The sequence below is a fragment of the Pagrus pagrus genome (genome assembly GCF_965226575.1).
Source record: "Pagrus pagrus genome assembly, chromosome: 11".
NCBI classification, from domain to species: Eukaryota; Metazoa; Chordata; class Actinopteri; order Spariformes; family Sparidae; genus Pagrus; species Pagrus pagrus.
Genome location: NC_140195.1, coordinates 17047098 through 17067208, shown reverse-complemented (window position 1 = coordinate 17067208; position 20111 = coordinate 17047098). Strand labels below are relative to the sequence as shown.

At 41.6% G+C, this 20111-nt stretch overlaps 1 protein-coding gene across 1 annotated transcript; it reads right to left on the bottom strand.

The window, feature by feature from the left end:
- Nucleotides 1–383: 383 nt before the first annotated feature.
- Nucleotides 384–13502, bottom strand: rnd1b (Rho family GTPase 1b). Its single transcript, XM_084367221.1, has 5 exons — nucleotides 13266–13502; nucleotides 12639–12726; nucleotides 4713–4822; nucleotides 4437–4571; nucleotides 384–3394 (listed from the first exon to the last, which is right to left on the bottom strand). The coding sequence occupies exons 1-5, from the start codon at nucleotides 13383–13385 to the stop codon at nucleotides 3149–3151; spliced, it is 699 nt and encodes a 232-aa protein (XP_084223347.1). The 5' UTR covers nucleotides 13386–13502; the 3' UTR covers nucleotides 384–3148.
- Between the last annotated feature and the right edge of the window lie 6609 nt (nucleotides 13503–20111).

Genomic DNA, 20111 nt, shown 5'->3' with positions numbered 1-20111 from the left:
ATAAACAATCAGGACCATCAGCGAGAAGATTGGATATTTCTATATAATTATTATAGTTATTCTTGTCACCCGGTTGGCTGAATTTTTTAATGCAGAAATAAGCCTGCAGTTGGCCTGGAACTGCCCCGGTTAGCTGGAAAACACAACGGGTCCACATCATATAGCCTCACGTAGTCCAAGTTCAAATTTGATAACAGTATCACCGTAAATTTACACTTAACACGTTTTTCTCCGGAAATATTCAGGTGCCTGGCAGAAAAAGGCAATTTTTCCACCAGAGGAGCCAGTGTTTTACATGACGTTTAAGTATATCCTCACAGAGAATGGACATTTTTATGTAATGAAATATCAGTTATTTAAGTTTTAAAATGACAGGACAACAATTCAAGGGTGCCAGACAGGGCAAGCTTTATTTAACACAGCAAAAAACAAAAACAAACCCAAAAAAGGAAATAAAGTTAAATTTCCAAAATAGATTTTAAACAAATGTACATGTCAATCAAAAAAAAAAGAAAAAAAAGAGGCAAAAATAGAATAAATATTCACATCAACAACAATATTTTCATGTGACATCCCTGAAGATGTCGTACAATGATTATAAAACAAGAGACGGTATGTACAATCATACAGTTTCAATAGGACATGCTTAGGAGTTTGACTGCACCATTGTACCACACACTGACTACAACACAAAGGCTGCATATTAACTGACATGGTCCGTGAGCCGCCTGCCTATCCCACCTTCAGAAGGCCTGGCATCAGCTCCCTAACCCAAAGAAAAATATCAAGATTTTTTTTGTTTTTTGGAACAATAAATGCAGACACAGACCGACGCTGTGATAATGGATGTGGGGATGTCTGCTTGTGAGCCAACCCTCTCTGTCCACACAACCAACCCAAGAGCCAGTCTCTGTTTCCTATGCTGAATTGTTGCTAGGCAATGCTGAAGAATTTGGTGTGTGACCATGAACTGGAAGCCTTTGTGCAAATCACCGCTTTAAGTTCCTCCGACTACCGAAGGGCAGTCCACAGCTCCATAAAGACGCTACAACCATCTTCCAAAACAACACCAGGACTCACATCATGCTTTTAAATACCAAAAAAAACAAAAGAGAGAGAGAGAAAAAAAAAGAAAATACACATCAACCATAAAAACAAATAATGGAAAAATAGCTTTCTTTGGACAGGGCCAGCCTGTGCACTTTGATTACTTGTTCTCCTTAGTCCCACATTATTTCCTTTTTTTCCACACACTAGCCCTTTTTACAAGATGATTGTTGGACTTTTGAAGTAGATTTCCAATTTCACAAGCATATACTGCACTGCCAACTCATTCAAGCAGTTTATTTAGATCCCGCTGCCTTTTTAATACTTTGTTATGATTATGTAAAATTGACAGCAAAGTCTAGCGTCTCCAACTCTTCTTCACGCACGACGTCATCATCGGTTATTTTATATACCGTTAGCTACTTACACAGAGGAGGAGGGGCAAACACAGATCAGCAGCCTCTTTGTACAGCAGAGATGGTTTCAGTCTAAAACATGGATGTCCGTGGAGCGCTATAGCATGACAGTTATCACAAAGCTGCATCTTTATTGCCGCACAGGTTACCTTTGCATCACAAGCACTTAAATCATTATTGCTTTATGGTTAGAAGCACAGGGATCAATGCTGCACACACACGTAACCATGAAGCCAAAGATTTAAGCTCAGAAAAGGGTCTGATTTTTGCTCCGTAGTCGCCGTAACCTACAGTAAGTGCTGCTTATTGGAGGTCGATAGATTAACAAGAGCGCTGACGCAAAAAACTTGTCACCTTGGAAGAATAGAGTCAGCTCGGGAGTGCTACATTTGGATTGTTGCAAATCAGAGAAATCCACAGGCATATTACAGGAGTCAAAACCGTCGCAGTGACTTCTGGGAACATGATATGAAAGGCATTTTTCAAAACTGCATACCATTTGAGAATTGTTGAAAAAAAACTCTCAACAACACAATGCTACAAATCTTTTCCAAAGAATATTTGAAAACTACAAACCAGATTTTTTCCATTAGCAGTCAGCCTGACTCAGGTAGGCGTTATTATTTATCCTATGCTTTTAAATATGCCTCACAACACCTTGACCGGCATCAACAACCAGCCTCACAAATAACGCTCGACAGCTCGGCATTGAAGCGTTTGTTTATGCTCCTGGTCACAACAAAAGCATCTTTTATTATCTATTAAAATGTCTGTCCCACCACCAAAATAGCATTTTAAAATAGACTCCAGCTGTGACAGCAGAGCACCGGAAGCCCAACTAAACTTCCCTTTATTTTTTTTTGTGTGTCCTCATTTCGTTTTGTACACACACAGAGTCTCTTCATCCTCCTCCACTGACAGCTTGTGGAGCAGCGCTGTCCAGAGCTACACAACCATGCATCAACCATCCATGCAGGTTGAAACAGTCCAGACGGCTGTCTGCACAGCAGCCTGCACTCACAGCTCTTATCCCTGCTCTCATCACCACTGAGACAACGAGAACAGCTCTCTATATGTAATAGCTCTCACCGTGGTTTGTCCCACTACTCCCTCTACATCTCTGTGCTTTCACGAGCCTAAATGGGGACACGAGCGACAAGCTATTTCACACCTCAGACACCTTACTAAGAGGGATGGACAGGATTTTGCTAATTCCCGTCAGTTTCATGCTAGATATATTTTTGTACTTAGAAAAATATCCATTGAATTGTCTGAGAGGCATTTACATCACAAGATTAAACGTCACACGTTGCACATTTCCAATTTGGACAAAATCAACATGTGCCTAGAGAGAGTAAAATCAGACAGATGTAACACCGCTGTAGTTGCATACTGTTTACAGGTGAAAAAATGATAGCTCAATGATCAAACCTTGACTGATATTGTTGGTTGGAAAAGCAAGATAAACAGTAGTGGAAAAAGACAAATGTGCGCTAAAAGGTTCAGGAGCAAGTGGACAGCGGGGTGTCCACCTCTTCTGACGGATGTTTGGTTTCCGGGGGGGTGAGGGAAGGATTCAGCAGGAAGCCCTGATAAAACCATCGTGCCCACCCCCCCTTCCCCGAGACCAAAGAGGCAGGGGCTTGGGGGTCGCATGTGATGACTGTAACCCAAGAGGTCTCCACTCACATGACCGAGCAGCTCTTGGCCTTCTCCTTCTTGAAGGTGGAGGAGAGCAAATCTGACTTGCTGGGCAGGTGGAGCAGTCTTTTGGAGAGGCGGCGGGTGGGGCTGGTCTTCGGGAGAGGCTGCAGCTTGTTGATGCAGGCCATCGCTGCGGTGCGGAAGACGCTGTGGATGCTTTTCTCCGAGGTGAACGCCGAGCACTCCAGGTACGCCTCAGCACCCAGCTGCTTGGCCATGGCAGAACCCTGCAATAAAGAGCGATGAAGGGTGCTGTTCATAACATCCTTTAATACATTTTTATGTTATTCTTCTTATAATATTCTTATATTTTTTTTCTGTTTGCACCGTGTAGTGAGGAGTTCAGGAGGAAACGTCCCTGCAAGCTCATAAATGGTTGTGAAATGGGGTGCATTGTCATGGTTTTGCCATTTCCTGTTTTATTTTGTAGATTATATCCTCATGTGTCATGTGTTACGTCCTGCCATTTTTCTGTATACAGCTGTGTTTCATTTGTTCATTAGCCCCTGTGTTTTTCCTTTACTCTTCGTTGGTTTGCCTGTGTCTCCTGTCTGTGCCTGCTCTCCGGTCCTCGTGTGTTTGTTCTCCGTGGATTTATGGTTTATCCTCCATTTTTGTGCAACTCTTTACTTTTCTTTTGGACTTTGGGTCCCTTTTTGATCACTCTAACACACACGGCATCATTGACTCTTCTAGGTGACAAAAGATGACCCATTATACTCTTCGTTTCTTTGTCATCATAAAAAAGACACTTTAAGTTTATACTTTCATTGTCAACAAGTTTTCTAGCAATTAATGAGCCACGTTCCCAAAATTATTTCTGTAAAACTTGAGAATGCCAGCTGAACATAACTTGGGGAAGTTTAGTGACATGCAAGATGTTATGGTCGAAGCCTGAACAGAGATTATTTTTATATATTAATGCCATTAATGTTACTGCACTCTTTATTTTAAGGGCAAGTGTGAAGGATTTCTGGGGATCTATTGGCAGAAATGGACTATAATACTCATAATTATGTTTTCTTTAGTGTATAATCACCTGAAAATAAGAATTGTTGTGCTTTCGTTCACCTAGAATTTTACTTTTATACCTACAGAGGCAGCAGGTCCTCTTCCATTGTGTGCCCAGAAAGGCCAAACCAAACACAGACTCTACAGAGGACCATTCACGTTTTTAGATTTAAACCTCATAGCTACAGTAAATCCTACACACTGGACCTTTAATGTTTTTAATTCAGTATTGTCAATGTTCCTGACAAAATGTGTTACCTGCTCATAGGTCATGGGAGTCTGTTTCTGATTGGACAGCTCCATCAGCGTGCATACATCTGTGCGCAGGTCGGTCTTGCAGCCGATGAGCAGGATACGTGTGCTCGGACAGAAGTCCAGGATTTCGGTTTTCCACTGTGATCACAAAAGGACAGGGAATAAAAACCTTAACTTAAAGAAAACAAGCTGCATTTAAAGCAATTCCTGATAATAAGTGGGTGACAATGTAGTACAAAAGTGAATTATGATGGCGAAGCGAAGCACTGAAGTCATCACCTTCTTCAGACTGCTGTCCACAGTGTCCGGACGGCTGATGTCAAAACACAGCAAAACTGCGTCTGAGTCACTGTAGCACAGGGGCCTCACATTGTCGTAGTATGGAGAACCTTAGAGGGCAGAAAAGAGAAACTTATTAATGTGGATGAAAGGCAAACACGCAGGCATCTCTGATTTCAAGTAGTTCCATGTGCCATCAATTACTTCAGTGCAGCCACTTTTTACCACAGGAACTCGAGGCAGGATGAGTGCAGCGCTGAAATATGTTTATTTGAGAGACAAAAGTCTTAGAGGAATCTTTCACAGCCACCATTTTGAAATGTTGGTAAAAGTCCTCAATGTCTTCCACACCTTCACAGTAAAATGGTAACACACACACAGATTTCATACTTTGTAGCTCTCAAATTTCCTCTTTATGTGTTTTGTTCCTGTATTTTTTACGAAAGAGGTCGTTTTGGTATTTATTAAACTTTGACTTCAGGCGTACAGAGGACTGCAGAGGGTGATTAAAACCACCCAGAACACCACTGGAACCCATCTATTGGGCATCAGTGATCTTTGTGAGGTGATGTGTCTCGCACAGAGCACAAAGGACACTAAAAGACGACACCCACCCCAGCCAAAGCCTGTTCACCCTGCTGCCATCTATCAAAGGATACAAAACTATCCGCTGCCGTACCACCAGTCTACTGAGCAGCTTTATTTCCTCAGGCTGTGAAACTCTTCAATTCATCCTCAACACTTCACCATAAGAACGTTTTTTTTTTGAGTACCATAAAGGCACAACAACTTGCATTTCATTGTATAACACTGTGTTGTTGAATGCTAAATGAATGGACCTTTATTTTTTCATTTTTATTTCATATTTTCTTATGAAAAGGAACTAACATCGAGGCTAAATTTGCCTTTTAAAATGTTAAAGACTTCATTACTTAAACCGATAATTTAATTTAAGCGGACACTGTTTCAGGGATCGATCACTCTGACAACAGGCAGTTTGGTCAGAGCAAAAAAGGTTGATCGAGCAGCAGACCGTCAGAGGCAGAGCGAGAGAATACAGCTGCGGGGATTATGTGCAATCGGCATCACTTCTCCTGCTGAGCCTCACTTTGCTGTCCCTGAAACTGCTCTTTTCCCTGCTCCTATATCCTCTGCTGCCATTTCAGAGCGAGAGAAGATGACAATCGAGCTTTAAATCCTCATTGATCTTCTCTTGCAGTAGTTTACGCAAGTGGAACGGTGGGGCAGGCAGACGCTCCCACTCATGCTCAGAATCCTTAAGTAAACCACCCACCCCCCAAAAAATCCTCTGCTCGCCGCGCAATACCTCCAGTCCCTCTGTTACCACAGCAACAGCCTTGGAATCCACCATCTACATCAGGCATTCCTCCCACCTCACCATAAAGGCTCGCCTTAACTGCCAATCAATCATTTTACACCGCAAACTGCCCACCCACCTACTGTTGGGGACATTCCTCTGCTCGGCAAAGGAGCTGGGGACATTTATCACACATTCACACCTAATGACACACAAACACACTATTCAAATTAGGCAGCAGCCAGAGGTGAACCCAATCTGTGATCAGATGAAACAGAAGCGGAGCAGCTCAATGGGATTATTGTGTTTGCTTTAGGCTCGGTGAGAATCCCAAAAGGGATTCAGTGCTCCTCTTATAGCTACAGATAACAAAAGCCGTCTGTGTAATCACTCATTTAGACATTACACAACCGTCCTAATTGATTTAGGGTGTCGAAAAACAATGCATCAGAAGGAAACATATGAAGCCGGCGCACACAACATGGATGTGTGCATATAGATCAGTTTCATGAATACTTAATGATTTTCCACATTATCAAAGGGTAAAACTGAATTTGCCAGCTGCCGGGCGCTGTGAGTGGAATAATGACAAGCTGTGATGAAATTCCTCCGGGCTCAGTGTCCGGGAGAAAGTAAACATCTCTGCAAAGGAACAAAGGCTCGTTGTATTATAACTCTGTGTCTATGCCTTTGGATAGAAAAATGACTTTGTTCTACTCTTACAAAAGCAAGGTAACCGAAACACCCTGATTAAAGTCAGTGTTTACTACGGGAGAGAACAGACAGAATGCAAATTACACTATTGCCCTGACACCGTTTACACCTAGGGCGGGAACAGGAAAGCCACGCTCATCTGTGAGACAACTTTGCGTTTGCTGACTGTGAAAATTGACACACATTAAGATCAGAACAATTAGCAACGCAAGGCTGATGAACCTGTGTGTGTGTGTGTGTGTGTGTGTGTGTGTGTCTGATAACTGAGGTGTCTCACAGGAGAGACAGAGGCAGGGGCCGCTCCATAAATCTTCTCAATCTCCCACAAGGGGTTATCACACACGGCCGGGAAACTGGGTGTGATTCTGCATTAAATGGCCACTGATCTAAACGCAGCAATCAATGGAAAGCTGCACAGGGGGTCCAAGAGCCTTTGCAATTAAAGCTGACAAATTAGTTACCCTGCCAAGGGGGAAGGGAGATGGAGGGGACGTCTAGGATGTTTTTTTTCTTCCGCAGAAATCGATTTTTGGACAAACGATGCACAATTCAGTAGGCGTATTTATCCAATCTTCAAAGGGAATGAATAAAAAATGTGTAAATATTAGCATTTGAAGCTCCACAGCATGCTGTTTTGGGTGCAGGAGCAGCCTTGGCAGCACTCTCCCGACACACTAGGACCCAGTTTCTAATCCTGGAAGAAATAGCTCTCTCTATTGTGGCAAGAAAAAGCCAAGAGGAAGAGAGGAGGGAAGGCAGGAGTGTCGCCTACTGAGGCAGATCACAAAGAGCCCTCCTATGCCATTAATCCTTCACCCCCTGCAGTCTGATATCACAGAGCACCGGTCTCTGTCTCTTTCCCTGTCTTCCCTCCTTCTCGCCGTTGCAACAACCCGAGGAATGGCTCACATAGACAGATCAATACGCATGCAGAGCCTAAGCATGCTCCAAATGTTCCCTTTCTTCCTTTCTCTGAAGAGCACGCCTCGACAACAGATGGAGAGTTTCTGAGGCATGAAACATGGACAGTGAGGCTGACTAACTGGGGAATGGAAGGAAAAGAAAAGAGCATAACCAAATTCCTGCGGCTGAGTTCAACTCCATCCATCTTGATGGTGCGGCGCCCAGAGCTAAGTGTCGAGGTGGAAATTGGGCCAGAGCAGAAGTAGGCTTCGCAGGCCCAGACGTCGGGCCCCGTGTTGGTGCGTACAGGTGGGGGAGGGGAGGATCTGCTTTTTAGTGTGTGCATGGGTGAGACGGTGATCGAATTTTTGTGCAGAGTGGCAGAGCCCGTCTTCATCATTAGCACACTCCTCTCCTACAGAGAGAATGCAGAGGTCAGACAGATTAATGATCCAGTGATGGGATGACTCACAGATTTGGGGATGAGAGTAGCTCTGCACCTCCACCCACACTCAGCCGACTGGGAGCCGTGCTGCTGCTGCTGCTGCTGCTGCTGCTGCAGCTGATAACTATGGTCTTCACAGCCAGCCAGGCCAAAAAACACACTACATTGCGTCAGACAGTTGTTCCACGGTTTCACATGCCAGAGCCAGTCAGAATCACAGCTGAAGCCCCCTGCAGGGAGCGAGAAGACGCTTCTTTGTTCCTGAGCATCGCCACGTCTGAGCTGTTAACAAGCTCTACTTTGTAACTTGACACTGTCAGAGCTGATCACTTTCTAGGTTTTGAAGTTGAGTCAAACAACAGATAGCCTAGAAAGGGTCTGGTGTGCATTGAATTATAAATGATTCTGCCAGTAATCTTTCACAAAGAAGTAAAATCTACGTGTTTGAGCAGCTGAAAGGTTAATGATAATAGTTCACCCATCATGTTGGATGAAATTCATCTGCCTAGGGCTTAATGCCTTATCCTCTATTTTAATTTAATACTAAACTAGTGTAGAAACAATTGGTCAATCGACACAACTTAGCTAGATTATTCAAACGATAATATCACCATTTATTTATTCAGGGGGGGCTTATGATTTATGATTACATTATTTAAGATTGTTTGATCATACAGGTCTTAAGCTCCTGTCCTAGCTACACATCCCCAGTAATCAGAGTTCCCAGTCTGGACTGCTAGATACAAAGCTAAAAGAGCTAACTAACTAATGGTAGCTACAGTTAGCAGCAATTAGTGGATAATCTAGTGATAGGCAGACTTTCTTTTCATAATTTCCTCTGTTTAAAGTCATTGTAAATTGAGTATGAATGTGAATTGTGGATGTTTGGCTGGACACAACAAACCTTTCCGTGTTCTCTGACATTAATATATGGATAAAATAATCATTAGTATCAGCCTTAGAACAGATTGAAGACTAGAAATTACTGAAAGCTCAGTTGCTAATAGAAATGCCTGACACATAGCCATTCTAATAATTATTGTCTATTAACAAAGCCTCTCTTTTACAATTATACAGATTGTTTCATCAGCTTAAATTGATATTGGGTTCATTACAAATCAAGCTCATTCATTAATCATACAAGAAGCGACGATACAACATATACAGTATCCTCTAAGACTCAAAGGCTTTATCAGCAAGACCATTCAACCTGAAACAAATGACTCACTAACACCATAACGAGAGTCATTATTCACTATACATGAGTTACAGCCACTGGACATTGTTCGCCTTCCCCTCTTTCTCTCTCTGTCTCCCCCCTCCTACATGTCCGATTGGACCAGGCTGATTAAAACTGGTGGATTGATTTTGGTCTGTAAATCCATGGCAAGCCGGGGAGAAGGAGCTGCCTGCCATGTGGAGCCGGTGATGAGGTCAGTCCGATCAATGAAGGGGAGTCAGGATAACGAGGAGACCCTCTGAGTGTGGAGGGGCCGCAGCGACGGTACTCCACGCAATTAGAGCAAATTACAGTAAGGAGAAGAAGAACTCCAACAAACAGCCCCTGTGATTGTCATATATCACCAGGAGCCTGACGCGGGATACGGAGAGTAATCTATAATAAATGATGGGGGATGGTCCTTCTCTCAGTGCTCACATTAGTCTTTAAATCAAACCTAAAGCATGTCGCTAATTAAAATATTCACATCATCACCGTGTTGTTTTGTATTCTAATGTCTGTGTTTGTTACCGGGCATGTTCATTTTTCTTCATGATGCAAATTAGCCGGAAACTAATTGGTGCAATTTTGGATTGTGCATGGATAACGAGGGGGCGACAAACAAAGGGCTCAACAGAGGGAAGAAAAGAGTAGAAAGAAAGAAAGAAAGAAAGAAAGACAAAAAGAAAGACACACAGACAGACACACAGACAGACAGACAGAAAGAAAGAAAGAAAGAAAGAAAGAAAGAAAGACAGAAAGACAGAAAGAAAGAAAGAAAGAAAGAAAGAAAGAATGAAAGAATGAAAGAAAGAAAGAAAGAAAGAAAGAAAGAAAGAAAGCATCTCCCACTCAGTGGGTCAGTCAGAAGTGGTGGCCCTGTGGTCCTATTCAGAGTCTAATCCCCTGCATCATGCTTTGGAGTGGGTGACCCGCAGCAGCATATGGAGGCGAATGCAGGTCACCCGAGTTTCTGAGCTGCCTCCTGTCTGTCTGCTCCAGAAAACCTTCCTCCTGCTCTACAGGATGTCTCTGTGTGCGTGTGCCCGAAATCCCCCGGCACCAGGCCCACTCCCGCTGGCCAGACCAAAGGTCCACAGTCTGGGATTAAAAAGCAGGATTTGGTCTGGGGAGGGAATTACATTCACTTTTTTCCTGTTGCTGCTTTTGGTTAATGGAGAGGAGGTGGGTGGGGGGGTGTGAGAACCCAGTAAATACTGCATCATCTCATACAAGTGGGTCCGTTACATAAAGGATTTATTGTACGCAGACACACGTATGCACAAACACACACGAGCCAACTTGCTCAGCCAGGGTGACCTAGTGAGGCTGCAGACGGATCCAGAAGCACGAGTGTGGATGCAGACGGATGTGAGCTAGAGAGAGGAGCCATTGTGCAGCGAGCATGAAGAGGAATCAAACAGGTGTTCAGACCCGTGTTCACAGTATCCAGGTCAACACTCTAAACAGCCGATCCCCAGGGAGATCCACACTGACACATTGACCCTCTTTTTCACGCTTAGTCTAAATGAACATATGATGCACAAAGTCAGCCGCAACAGCAAGCGAAGCGGAATAATTGCTGTCTCTCTGCGTAGTTTCCAGTGAAACATGTTAGGCAGAGAAACACACTTGTAGATCTGACAATCCTTTATCCTGCCACATGGAAAAATGTGATATAAACGGAAATTTAATCAGATCTGAAAGATGACTGAGACTCTGCGGTGCAACAGGTCGGACTGCGCATTATATTGATATTATATCATGATATGAGACTAAATCGTCCTAGATTTTGGATATCGTTATATTGTGATATAGATAAGTGTTGTCTTTTCCTGGTTTTAAAGGCTGCATTACAGCAAAGCAATCACTTAAACCCTTTTCTAAACTTACCAGACTGTTCTACTTCATTATATCCACATTACTGATGATTATTTAGCTAAAAATCTCCTTGTGTTAATGTTTTGTGAAAGCACCATTAGTCATCCCTACAATACAGACTTAGACTTTATTATTCCAAGTGAAAATTCTTTTTCACGGCACCGTACCCGTCAGACAGACAGTACATATGACAGACAGTATGCATACAACACACTGTAAAAACACACAGTACCATGTATTTGTCGGGTATCTGAAAAATATCGTGACATGATTTTGCCGCCTGGCCGTAGCGTCTAAGGAGTGCTTTTGAGGAAATGTCAAACCATCGAGACGTATCTTGTATTGCAACATATTCTGAAAATACTGCAATATTATTTTAAGACAACATTGTCCAGCTGTAGCAACAAGTGCAAAAAGAGCCGGAGGGCAGTCCACAAGCCTCTCGCCCTCTGAAAACGTCACATGGAAGGTCGTTGTTTGCCTCATTCTGTTTAAGCTGATCTAAAATAAAGACCATAATATTTACAGCATTCGTTCTTTTTGCAGCTAAAAACTAAGGCTTCTGTCTTTCATGTCAACATGTTGTACGCTGTACTCGTGTAGGATTTGATCAATTGGATTGAACAATGTTCAGATGTCGAGAATTTTTTGTTCATTAAGAACAATTAAGAAGATTATCAGCGTATGTGTTGTGGATAGAGATCTGAAAACATTTAGGTTTTAAGATCACGGTGCAGAAAACGATGCTTGAGGTGACATATATCTATTACATTTCGAGTGAAGTTTACTGTTTCATTATACTGATGTGTTCTTAGAAAATAAAGTTTATTACACTGTAAAATGTAACTTATATATCCTCCCTCCATGTCACAAGTGTTTGACAACCACATTTGAGGGATCACTGAAAAAAAATTTGTGTATACAGGCCGATGTAATGATATAAGACTTTTTGACTCCCTAATATCAGTATCGCCATCGATCAGGCTCTAGTTTATTTATCTAGATTTGATTTGGAAAACATGTCAGATTTATATCAATTATTATGATTTACTGACTTACATAGTCTTTTGGCTTTAGTTGTACACATTTTAGGGATATGAATTGTTTGCTGATACTCCAAGAAATTACATAGAAATAGGCAAAAATACCAATGTAGGCACTGGTAGACCATGTGTATTACCATGTGTATTACACAGTTCAAAGAGTTAAGTAATCAAACATCACTTTGATGCTATCTCCTTTCATAACAATAACAAAAAAAAACCAAAAGGGGAACATCTAGGAGGATATAAAGCTAAGACAGACGCTCATTACATTCACAGCGCACTGGCCATAATATCCCAGCCTCCCCCAGTGCTGCAGGCAGAATGGCAGGCCATGATAGGCCAGACAGACACACACACAGACAGACACACACAGAGACAGAGGATAGAGGTGATCGTTTACCTGAAGTGTCCCACAGACTGAGCTCCACTCGCTGCTCCTCCAGCTCCAGACAGGCTGTGTAGTTTTCAAACACCGTGGGCACGTAGGTCTGGGGAGCAATTAGTAACATGGTGCCATTAGTGGGGAGGTGTCAGTCAGTCAGCCAGCCACAGGTAATGGAATTTATCCAGCTTAATTAGTGCAACACGCACTGAGGGGGGCAGTCAAATACAAATAATAAGCCTGATTTTTTATTTATTTATTTTTTTTAAATCCACTATTTTCCGGATCAATCAATCAATCACTTGAATCACCGCAGCTGCAGGAAATATCCAGCTGGGGCCAATAAAACACGAAGCAACCATACATGCGAACACAATTTCATTAATCGTGCCGTTAAAAAAAAAAAAAAGCTAATGCATTTGAAGGTATTACGGTAAATGCGTGGAAAACAATCCAAGAGGACAAAATGTTACGAAAATGCGCATGAAAACTGTGACTGCAACAGACGCACACATTTCTCCTCCCGCCACGTTCAGTTATTATAAGAGAAGTCAGCCCTGTGATGTCCACAGACACCCAGAAGGGCTTTGTGTGCATGTGTTGGTACGATGAGCCACATTAGATCGCACACACACGCATACATACCTCTGGATAACAGTCCTTCGCCAGGACTTGCAACATCGCCGTTTTTCCGCATTGAACGTCTCCCACAAGAACCAGTTTACATCTCACCACCAGCGGCTGTGTGTTTCTCCTTTCCTTCATGATGTTAATGATGCTCCGATTCGTTTTGTCTCCCTTTTTTTTAAATTGTGTAGAAAATGTCAGAAAACACGCAGCAGATAAGCCCAGAAGTCGTCCCACTGTGCCGGAGCGTCCTGATGTCTGTCTCTCGGAGGATGCGCGCAGTTGATCTGATTGAATTTGCCACTGCGGCTCTTTATACAGGCGAGCAGCAGCCAATAGGAGCCCTCCATTCCACAGGCTCTCTGACACCCCTGTGCTGCACACACACACGCACACACACACACACACACACACACGCGCACACACTGCACTGTGATGTTGTCAGAGAGCAAAAACAAGTTGTTGTGTCAAGGATGAGAGAGCAGCTGCGCTATAAGCAGGGATCTCTGTGCAGATACTGTTCAGGATGCTGTGCGAGGTTGTAAGAGGAGTTTGATGGTTGTACAGTCAACCACCGAGCAAATCCATTGTTAAGAACAAGTAGTTTACTTCTCTGATCATTTAACTCAAACAGTTTCAACATGTCTTTATGGCCTTATGTATGGAAAGCCTAGTGCTGCAACGCTAGAAAAAGAAAAGCAGCATCAGAGTTGTAACTCAACACGTTTGTGGTACAAACTCATCGCGTCAGAACAAGAAACTCTTCTCGATGTGACAATATGCTGTTTATCCTGTTATAGTTTAAACAGTTTCATGTTATTTAACAAGGTAATAGTAGGCTTATATTGTTCTGACAAGAAAAGTAGGTAGTTATAATAACCATCATTCATAAAGGGTAAAGATAAATAGACTTAATAATTATTGGACTGTTAACAAACAATGACAACTGTTTATTGTAAAGCTGCAATAATACTTAAAGTTAACAAAGCAATGAAGATCATCTTCACACTTGAATTCAGAAGGTGTATGCTTGTATTTTTCTGTTTAATAAGGGAAATAGGTATGAAATTATATTTTTTTGAGATCTCTGCCTCACAATACAAAGACGTCTTTGACAAAACCTCAAAACTCATATTTTTTCACATTTTGTTGATAATGTTAGTTAATTTTGAATGTTGAATGTTTTGCATATTGCACCTTTAATAATACTGTGTAATTAATCTTTAAACATGATCTGAGTGTCCTTGTAAAGCTGCAACTGATGTTTATAAACCTTTAATAGCTTAATAAATGCTTTTTAAAGTATTATATTGTGTTTCAACTGTAAAATGATCAACCAAAGTTTAATTAACTTTCCCATTCATTAATGATGACTATTATAAATTGTTAACAACTTGTCTTGTTTTAACAAAATGCTATTATCTTGTCATAACATGAAAACATTCTTATTATAACAAGATAAACAACATATTGTAAAAAGTTATTTGACTGTCAACAGACAATGTAATGCCTGGTGAACAATTTATTAAGCCATTGTTAAGGTTTATAATCATCAATAACAACTTTAAAATAAACAATTTAATAATGATGGTTATTATAAAGTGTTACCAAAACGTTTTTTAAATGTTTGTTTATTTTTATAATGTGATGAGTTATCAATATCCTGTTACAATAATAACTCTTCAGGTTATAATCTGATCCTGATCTGTTTTCCTTATCTTGCCGTGGCAGCACTGAGTAACACAGCAGTCAGTCACTGCAGACGTCTGTTTTATCACCTGTGGCTGCTGTCACTTGGCCTGCTGCAAATTGATTGATTAGATTGACTTGCCTGGCAGGATCAATAGCATACCACTGGCTCAAGACAATGGGACTGATAGACCAATCCACAGTGGACTAATTAGTTAACTTTAATCTGCATTACAGAGTCAAGTCAATTTGATCCAAACAACTCAGCTTCTTCTTCTTGAAAACGATTCTTCAGCTTCCACAACTGGTTTGAAACTCCCTGACTCGAGGCCAATAAGGCAAATTACTAACTGAGCCTCTTTTTTTTCTGTCATTGTGGTTTCAACAACAGTGTTTGCTTTATCACATGAATGATTTCTTCTAAAATACAACATGTCTGACTTCTCACATCCTTCTTAAACAGACACATAGGTCGGCTTGCTGATCAAAAGCCAGTCTGACCTGTGTCAGTGTAAAACCACCATGTCGACATGTGGTGGGATGGTGTGAGGCCCCCTGACAGGCGACCAGCTATCGGCTGCCCACAGGGTCAAGTCAGAGGTCTTTCCTCTCACTTGTGCTGGTCAGACCCCTGGAGACACGCTGACTTTCACACCCTGAAGGTTATTACTGTGTGGAGGCAGCATCCATTGTAAGTAAAAGAAGAATTAAAAGATAAAAGTCAATTAGCCACCTCCCCCCTGTGTCTGGCAGCACACTGTCTAATTTACTTACTGTTGCCAATCAGAGCTCTTGCAATTTTTGCCCCAGTGGGTCAAAGCAATTCTCCTTTGTTCACAAACAGCCTGTATCATTCACCCCCCATGCTGAGATCTGTCTGAGTTTTACAGCCCAATATGTCTTGTGTTATCATATACAGCTCTGAGTGTGGGGGTTGTGTCTACATGCCGAGGAGAAAATGTTTTATATCACTGTTAGCTTCTAATTTACGGCAACAACGTTTGACAGAATGCATTTTCTCTCTTTGTTCATTGTATTTCTTGTAATTACACACACGTCTTTCCAGTAAATGTTCTTAAACAGCGCTACTCATAACCGGCAGGTTCAGCAGCGCTCAGGAGGAGGGCAGACTCTGTTTGTTAAGCTCGGTGAGATTGTGAATGAGATTCATTCTTTGTTTGTTTGTCCGGTCTGTGAGGATGTGAGGGATGTACTTTTTACTAAGATGTCCTCTATGTATGCTGATTGCTTTTGGATTGATGATTATGAAACACTCGAGCTGTGCTTTCAGGAAGGCAAGATTTTTTGTGTGTTTTCTGATTTTTGCTGACAAACTTAGGAGAGAAGGCCGGATTTATGTTTAAGACCGAGCTGCAAAAAAACTGAAATTTTTTTGATGAAATGAAATGTTTAACCTCTGGAAATGTACTTTTGGTGTCTTGTAAACCCATTGCGTTTGGGCACTCTGAGCGCATGACACGAAAACAATCCTTCCAGGTTCACAGAATTTATATTGCAGACAAAAATTGTTTTTTCTTTTAATGAACCCAACTTGCAAGTATGGTTTCTGAATGTTTTAATATATGAATGTCACATAGCTTTTTCATCAATATTAAGATACTTGAAGGGGCTCCAGTTACAATTTGTTACAATTTACATGTAGTGATGACTTTTTAATTAGCCATATGTGAGTGGATTGTGACGTGACGTGAAAAATAAGACCTTCTCTCTCTGTTGCCTACACAAGCCTGTGGACGATGTCTTTAAGGTGTTTAATGCTGCTGTACTGTGGATTTCTTTGTTAAGGACTCGGGTCAGATTTTCCCCGACAGTCCAAAGGATGTGACTTTATGCACTCTCTCTCTCTCGAGTGCCTCATCTCACTGCCTCTCTCTGCCTCGCTTACAAAGAGCAGCAGTAGCTGACATCAGCTAAGAAATGGAGTCTGCTAACATAAACTAACGACTGGCTTCCAGCACAACACAGAAGATCCACAGAGCCCTTTTAACAGGCTGATAAATGAAGCAGCATCACCTAAAAATTCAGAACATTGTTGTTAACATATTTCTCCTTTTTATCTTCAATGATTCATCAAAGTGGGCTAATTCACTTTAATCCATCAAACAAAACATGATTCCAGTGTGGACTTATTCACCTGTCTTTTTAAAATATGTGATGCGCTACTCCTTCCCAGTGTCGGGAGCAGTTAGATGACTTTCAAGTAATGTCTTCAAACATATTCTGCATATGAATGCTGCTGTTTATAGTCAGAATAGTATTTGCCAATCATGTTTGAGCTTGCTTGGTTGCATGCAGGTTAACGGTTTTGCATAAATGCAATCTTATAACCAAATGCAATTTTATAACCAATTGACTATCTAATAATAAACAATCTGACATTTTATTAGCTTTTTACTTTGATCAGCTCCCACTCCATTCTCGCATCTCAAGATGCTAATCGGACTGTCAACAATGGAGTGGCCATTGCCAATGTTTCGGGAGACTAAATACTCATCAGATGATCGCTGATGGGTCAGAGATTGGCTTTCCACTGTAAAGACCTGGAAACCTTTGACACAGATATGGTAAGTTCTGCAATTTCCTGAAACTTCATAGTGAAAGCTGCACACAGTAATTAAAGTATGTGGAGAAAGGAAGGCTACAATGAGCTAACATTTCAGACTTTGCAGTCTTTCACAATGCATTCATACAGTATAAACACTTCATTACTAATTACTTGCAAATGCATGATGATGGATGTATTGCTGAGGAAAAAAAGGTAAATACAGTGTTTGATACAGTAAAATGGAAATAGTTAAGAGGAAAAGTTGCAGACTCTGAACTCTCTCTAACCCTCTGAAACTAACTGAAATGGATGCATGAACGCCTGCGTAACCACCACAGAGCTCCTCTGATGGGACAGAGAGAGGCAGGTGGCTGTGAATAATCATCAGGCAGAAAGTGACACCTTCCAATATGGCTGATACTAGAGGATGTGAAGGACGAGGCTGGAGAGGAAAGGCTGACTACTGGCAGGATAAAGCATCGACACCTTAAGTCATCACACGTCCATATATTTGGTGACAGTGTTGGTAATTATCGTAACACAATGAGAGAGTGGCAGTGGTTTACACGCGGCCTGAGGAAAACAGACAAAAGCTGAGTCACTATCTTTCTAGCAAGATTACCAGACATGCAGTTAACGTGAGGTGGGAGACTTCCTTATTTTCCTGCCACAAACTCATCAGCAGATGGTGTTATAACCCAGGATTCTTAACACGTGATATTTTGGACATACACATAAAGCCCTTTTTTCATGAGTGTCTGTTAGATCAACCATGGAGGGAAGTGATTTTGGCTACCGATCGATGAGATGTGGAATCACAAGCACAGGACAGATGGTAAATGATGATCATGTCCAGATAGAGGTGCTAAAAACATGGCTCACTGTATGAAATCTCAATGAGTGGCACGAGGGTGCAGTTATGAATGATTTGAACAGATTGACGTCCTTTAGATCATCAAATCAAAGCATGCATGGATGAATTAAATAGACTCAGAATATATATACGTATATACACAGTTTTCATGATGTTGGGATTATCACTGACTTTCCTTGTCTTATTTCATCGGACTGAAGAGATGTGTTCTCCGAGATAAACGCACCATGCCAGTTAAAACATCTCATTCCAAACCCAGGGGCATCAACATGGGGACAGCCTCCCTCCACGCTTCTGGGAAGGATTTTACACAACATTTTGGATCCTGTCTATAGTGACCGGGTCTCGGGATAAAATGTTGATAGGTAATATTTCAGCAAACCACTAACATGTTTGCACACATTTGTGCTTTTCAGGCTACATACCATATTGACTTTTCTACAAAATATATCATTACCACGTTCACATTGCATTTTTATGCCCTGACAGTCATATCGGGAGAGGGAGAGGGTGGTGGTGGAGTGACAGATGTGAAGGCTGCCAAGCCAGTGACCGCAGTTCAAGACTGTGTTTCAACATTTGTAACCAGGACACCACGGGATATTTCTATGGAGACCCTGGGAAGAAATGTCAGTTGTGGTCGTGGCTACCAAAACAGATATATATAAGCCAAATCATGATCTTTTTCCGACCCTAACCATGTGTTTTTTGTGCCTCAACATAACCAGATCATAAGCACAGTGTTCTCACAACAGAAAATTCAAAATTGAACCAAAAGAAACGTAAAGTTTGAACACATCTGTGGTTTTCAGCTGCCAACAGTTACACTTGGTTTGCCCGTTCAGCCGCAAGATCATGAGTGAGGTCAGGCACTGATGTTGGGACCGGCTCTCGCTGTGTTTCGCGTGTTGCAGTTCGTCCCAAAGGTGCTGGATGGGGTTGAGGTCAGTGCTCTCTGCAGGCCAGTCAAGTTCTCCACGAAGAAATGGAAACATGAATTTCTTTTAATGTGCTTGGCTCAGTGCATGAGAGCACTGTCATGTTGGACCTCTCTTAACTGTTGCCACAAGGATGAAAGCACACTATTGTCTAAAATATCATTGGATGCCTTGTAGCGTTGAGACACTTAAAGGTCCAGTGTGCTGGATTTAATGGCATTAAGCAATGAGGGTGCAGATTGCAACCGACTCAACACCCCTTGTCGCACCCTCCCCTAGAATTGCTAAGCCTATGAAAGACCTTCTCTAGAGCTAATGTTTGGTTTGTCCATTCTGGGCTACTGTAGAAACACAGCAGACTCTGTCGGAGGAAACTCTCCCTCTGTACATATCAATAGACTTCCTAAAGGAATGAAAACACAATTGATGTGATTATACACGTATGAAAATATATTTTTTCCACTGTTACACTCCATCCCTTAATACTAAACACTTGAAATGTAAAAGGTCAGTTCATCCAAATCACAAATTATGACTGTAACAATACTTATCTTGCCATGTCGACAGTTTGGGTTTTTAGTTTTAGGTATATGTGCAGTTTCTTCATGTAACCAAAAAAACAATGTGTTCATACAGAAACTGTGTCTATGAAATATCCAAAATCACACGTCGTGGATGGCAGTTACACAGATACCTTAAAACTTGACCAGATAAAACTAAGACTAGCTGCATCTCATTAGAGGTAAAAAATAAATAAAAATCTTTTGTTTTGTAATTAGGGTGAACTGACTCTTTAA

Excerpts from the sequence above, each read along its gene's own strand:
- rnd1b (XM_084367221.1), bottom strand. The coding sequence starts at position 13,385 with ATGAAGGAAAGGAGAAACACACAGCCGCTGGTGGTGAGATGTAAACTG. Across the intron at positions 12,727-13,265 it reads CGAAGGACTGTTATCCAGAG|ACCTACGTGCCCACGGTGTT; the intron begins GTATGTATGCGT and ends ATTGCTCCCCAG. Across the intron at positions 3,395-4,436 it reads CTCCCATGACCTATGAGCAG|GGTTCTGCCATGGCCAAGCA; the intron begins GTAACACATTTT and ends TCTTTATTGCAG.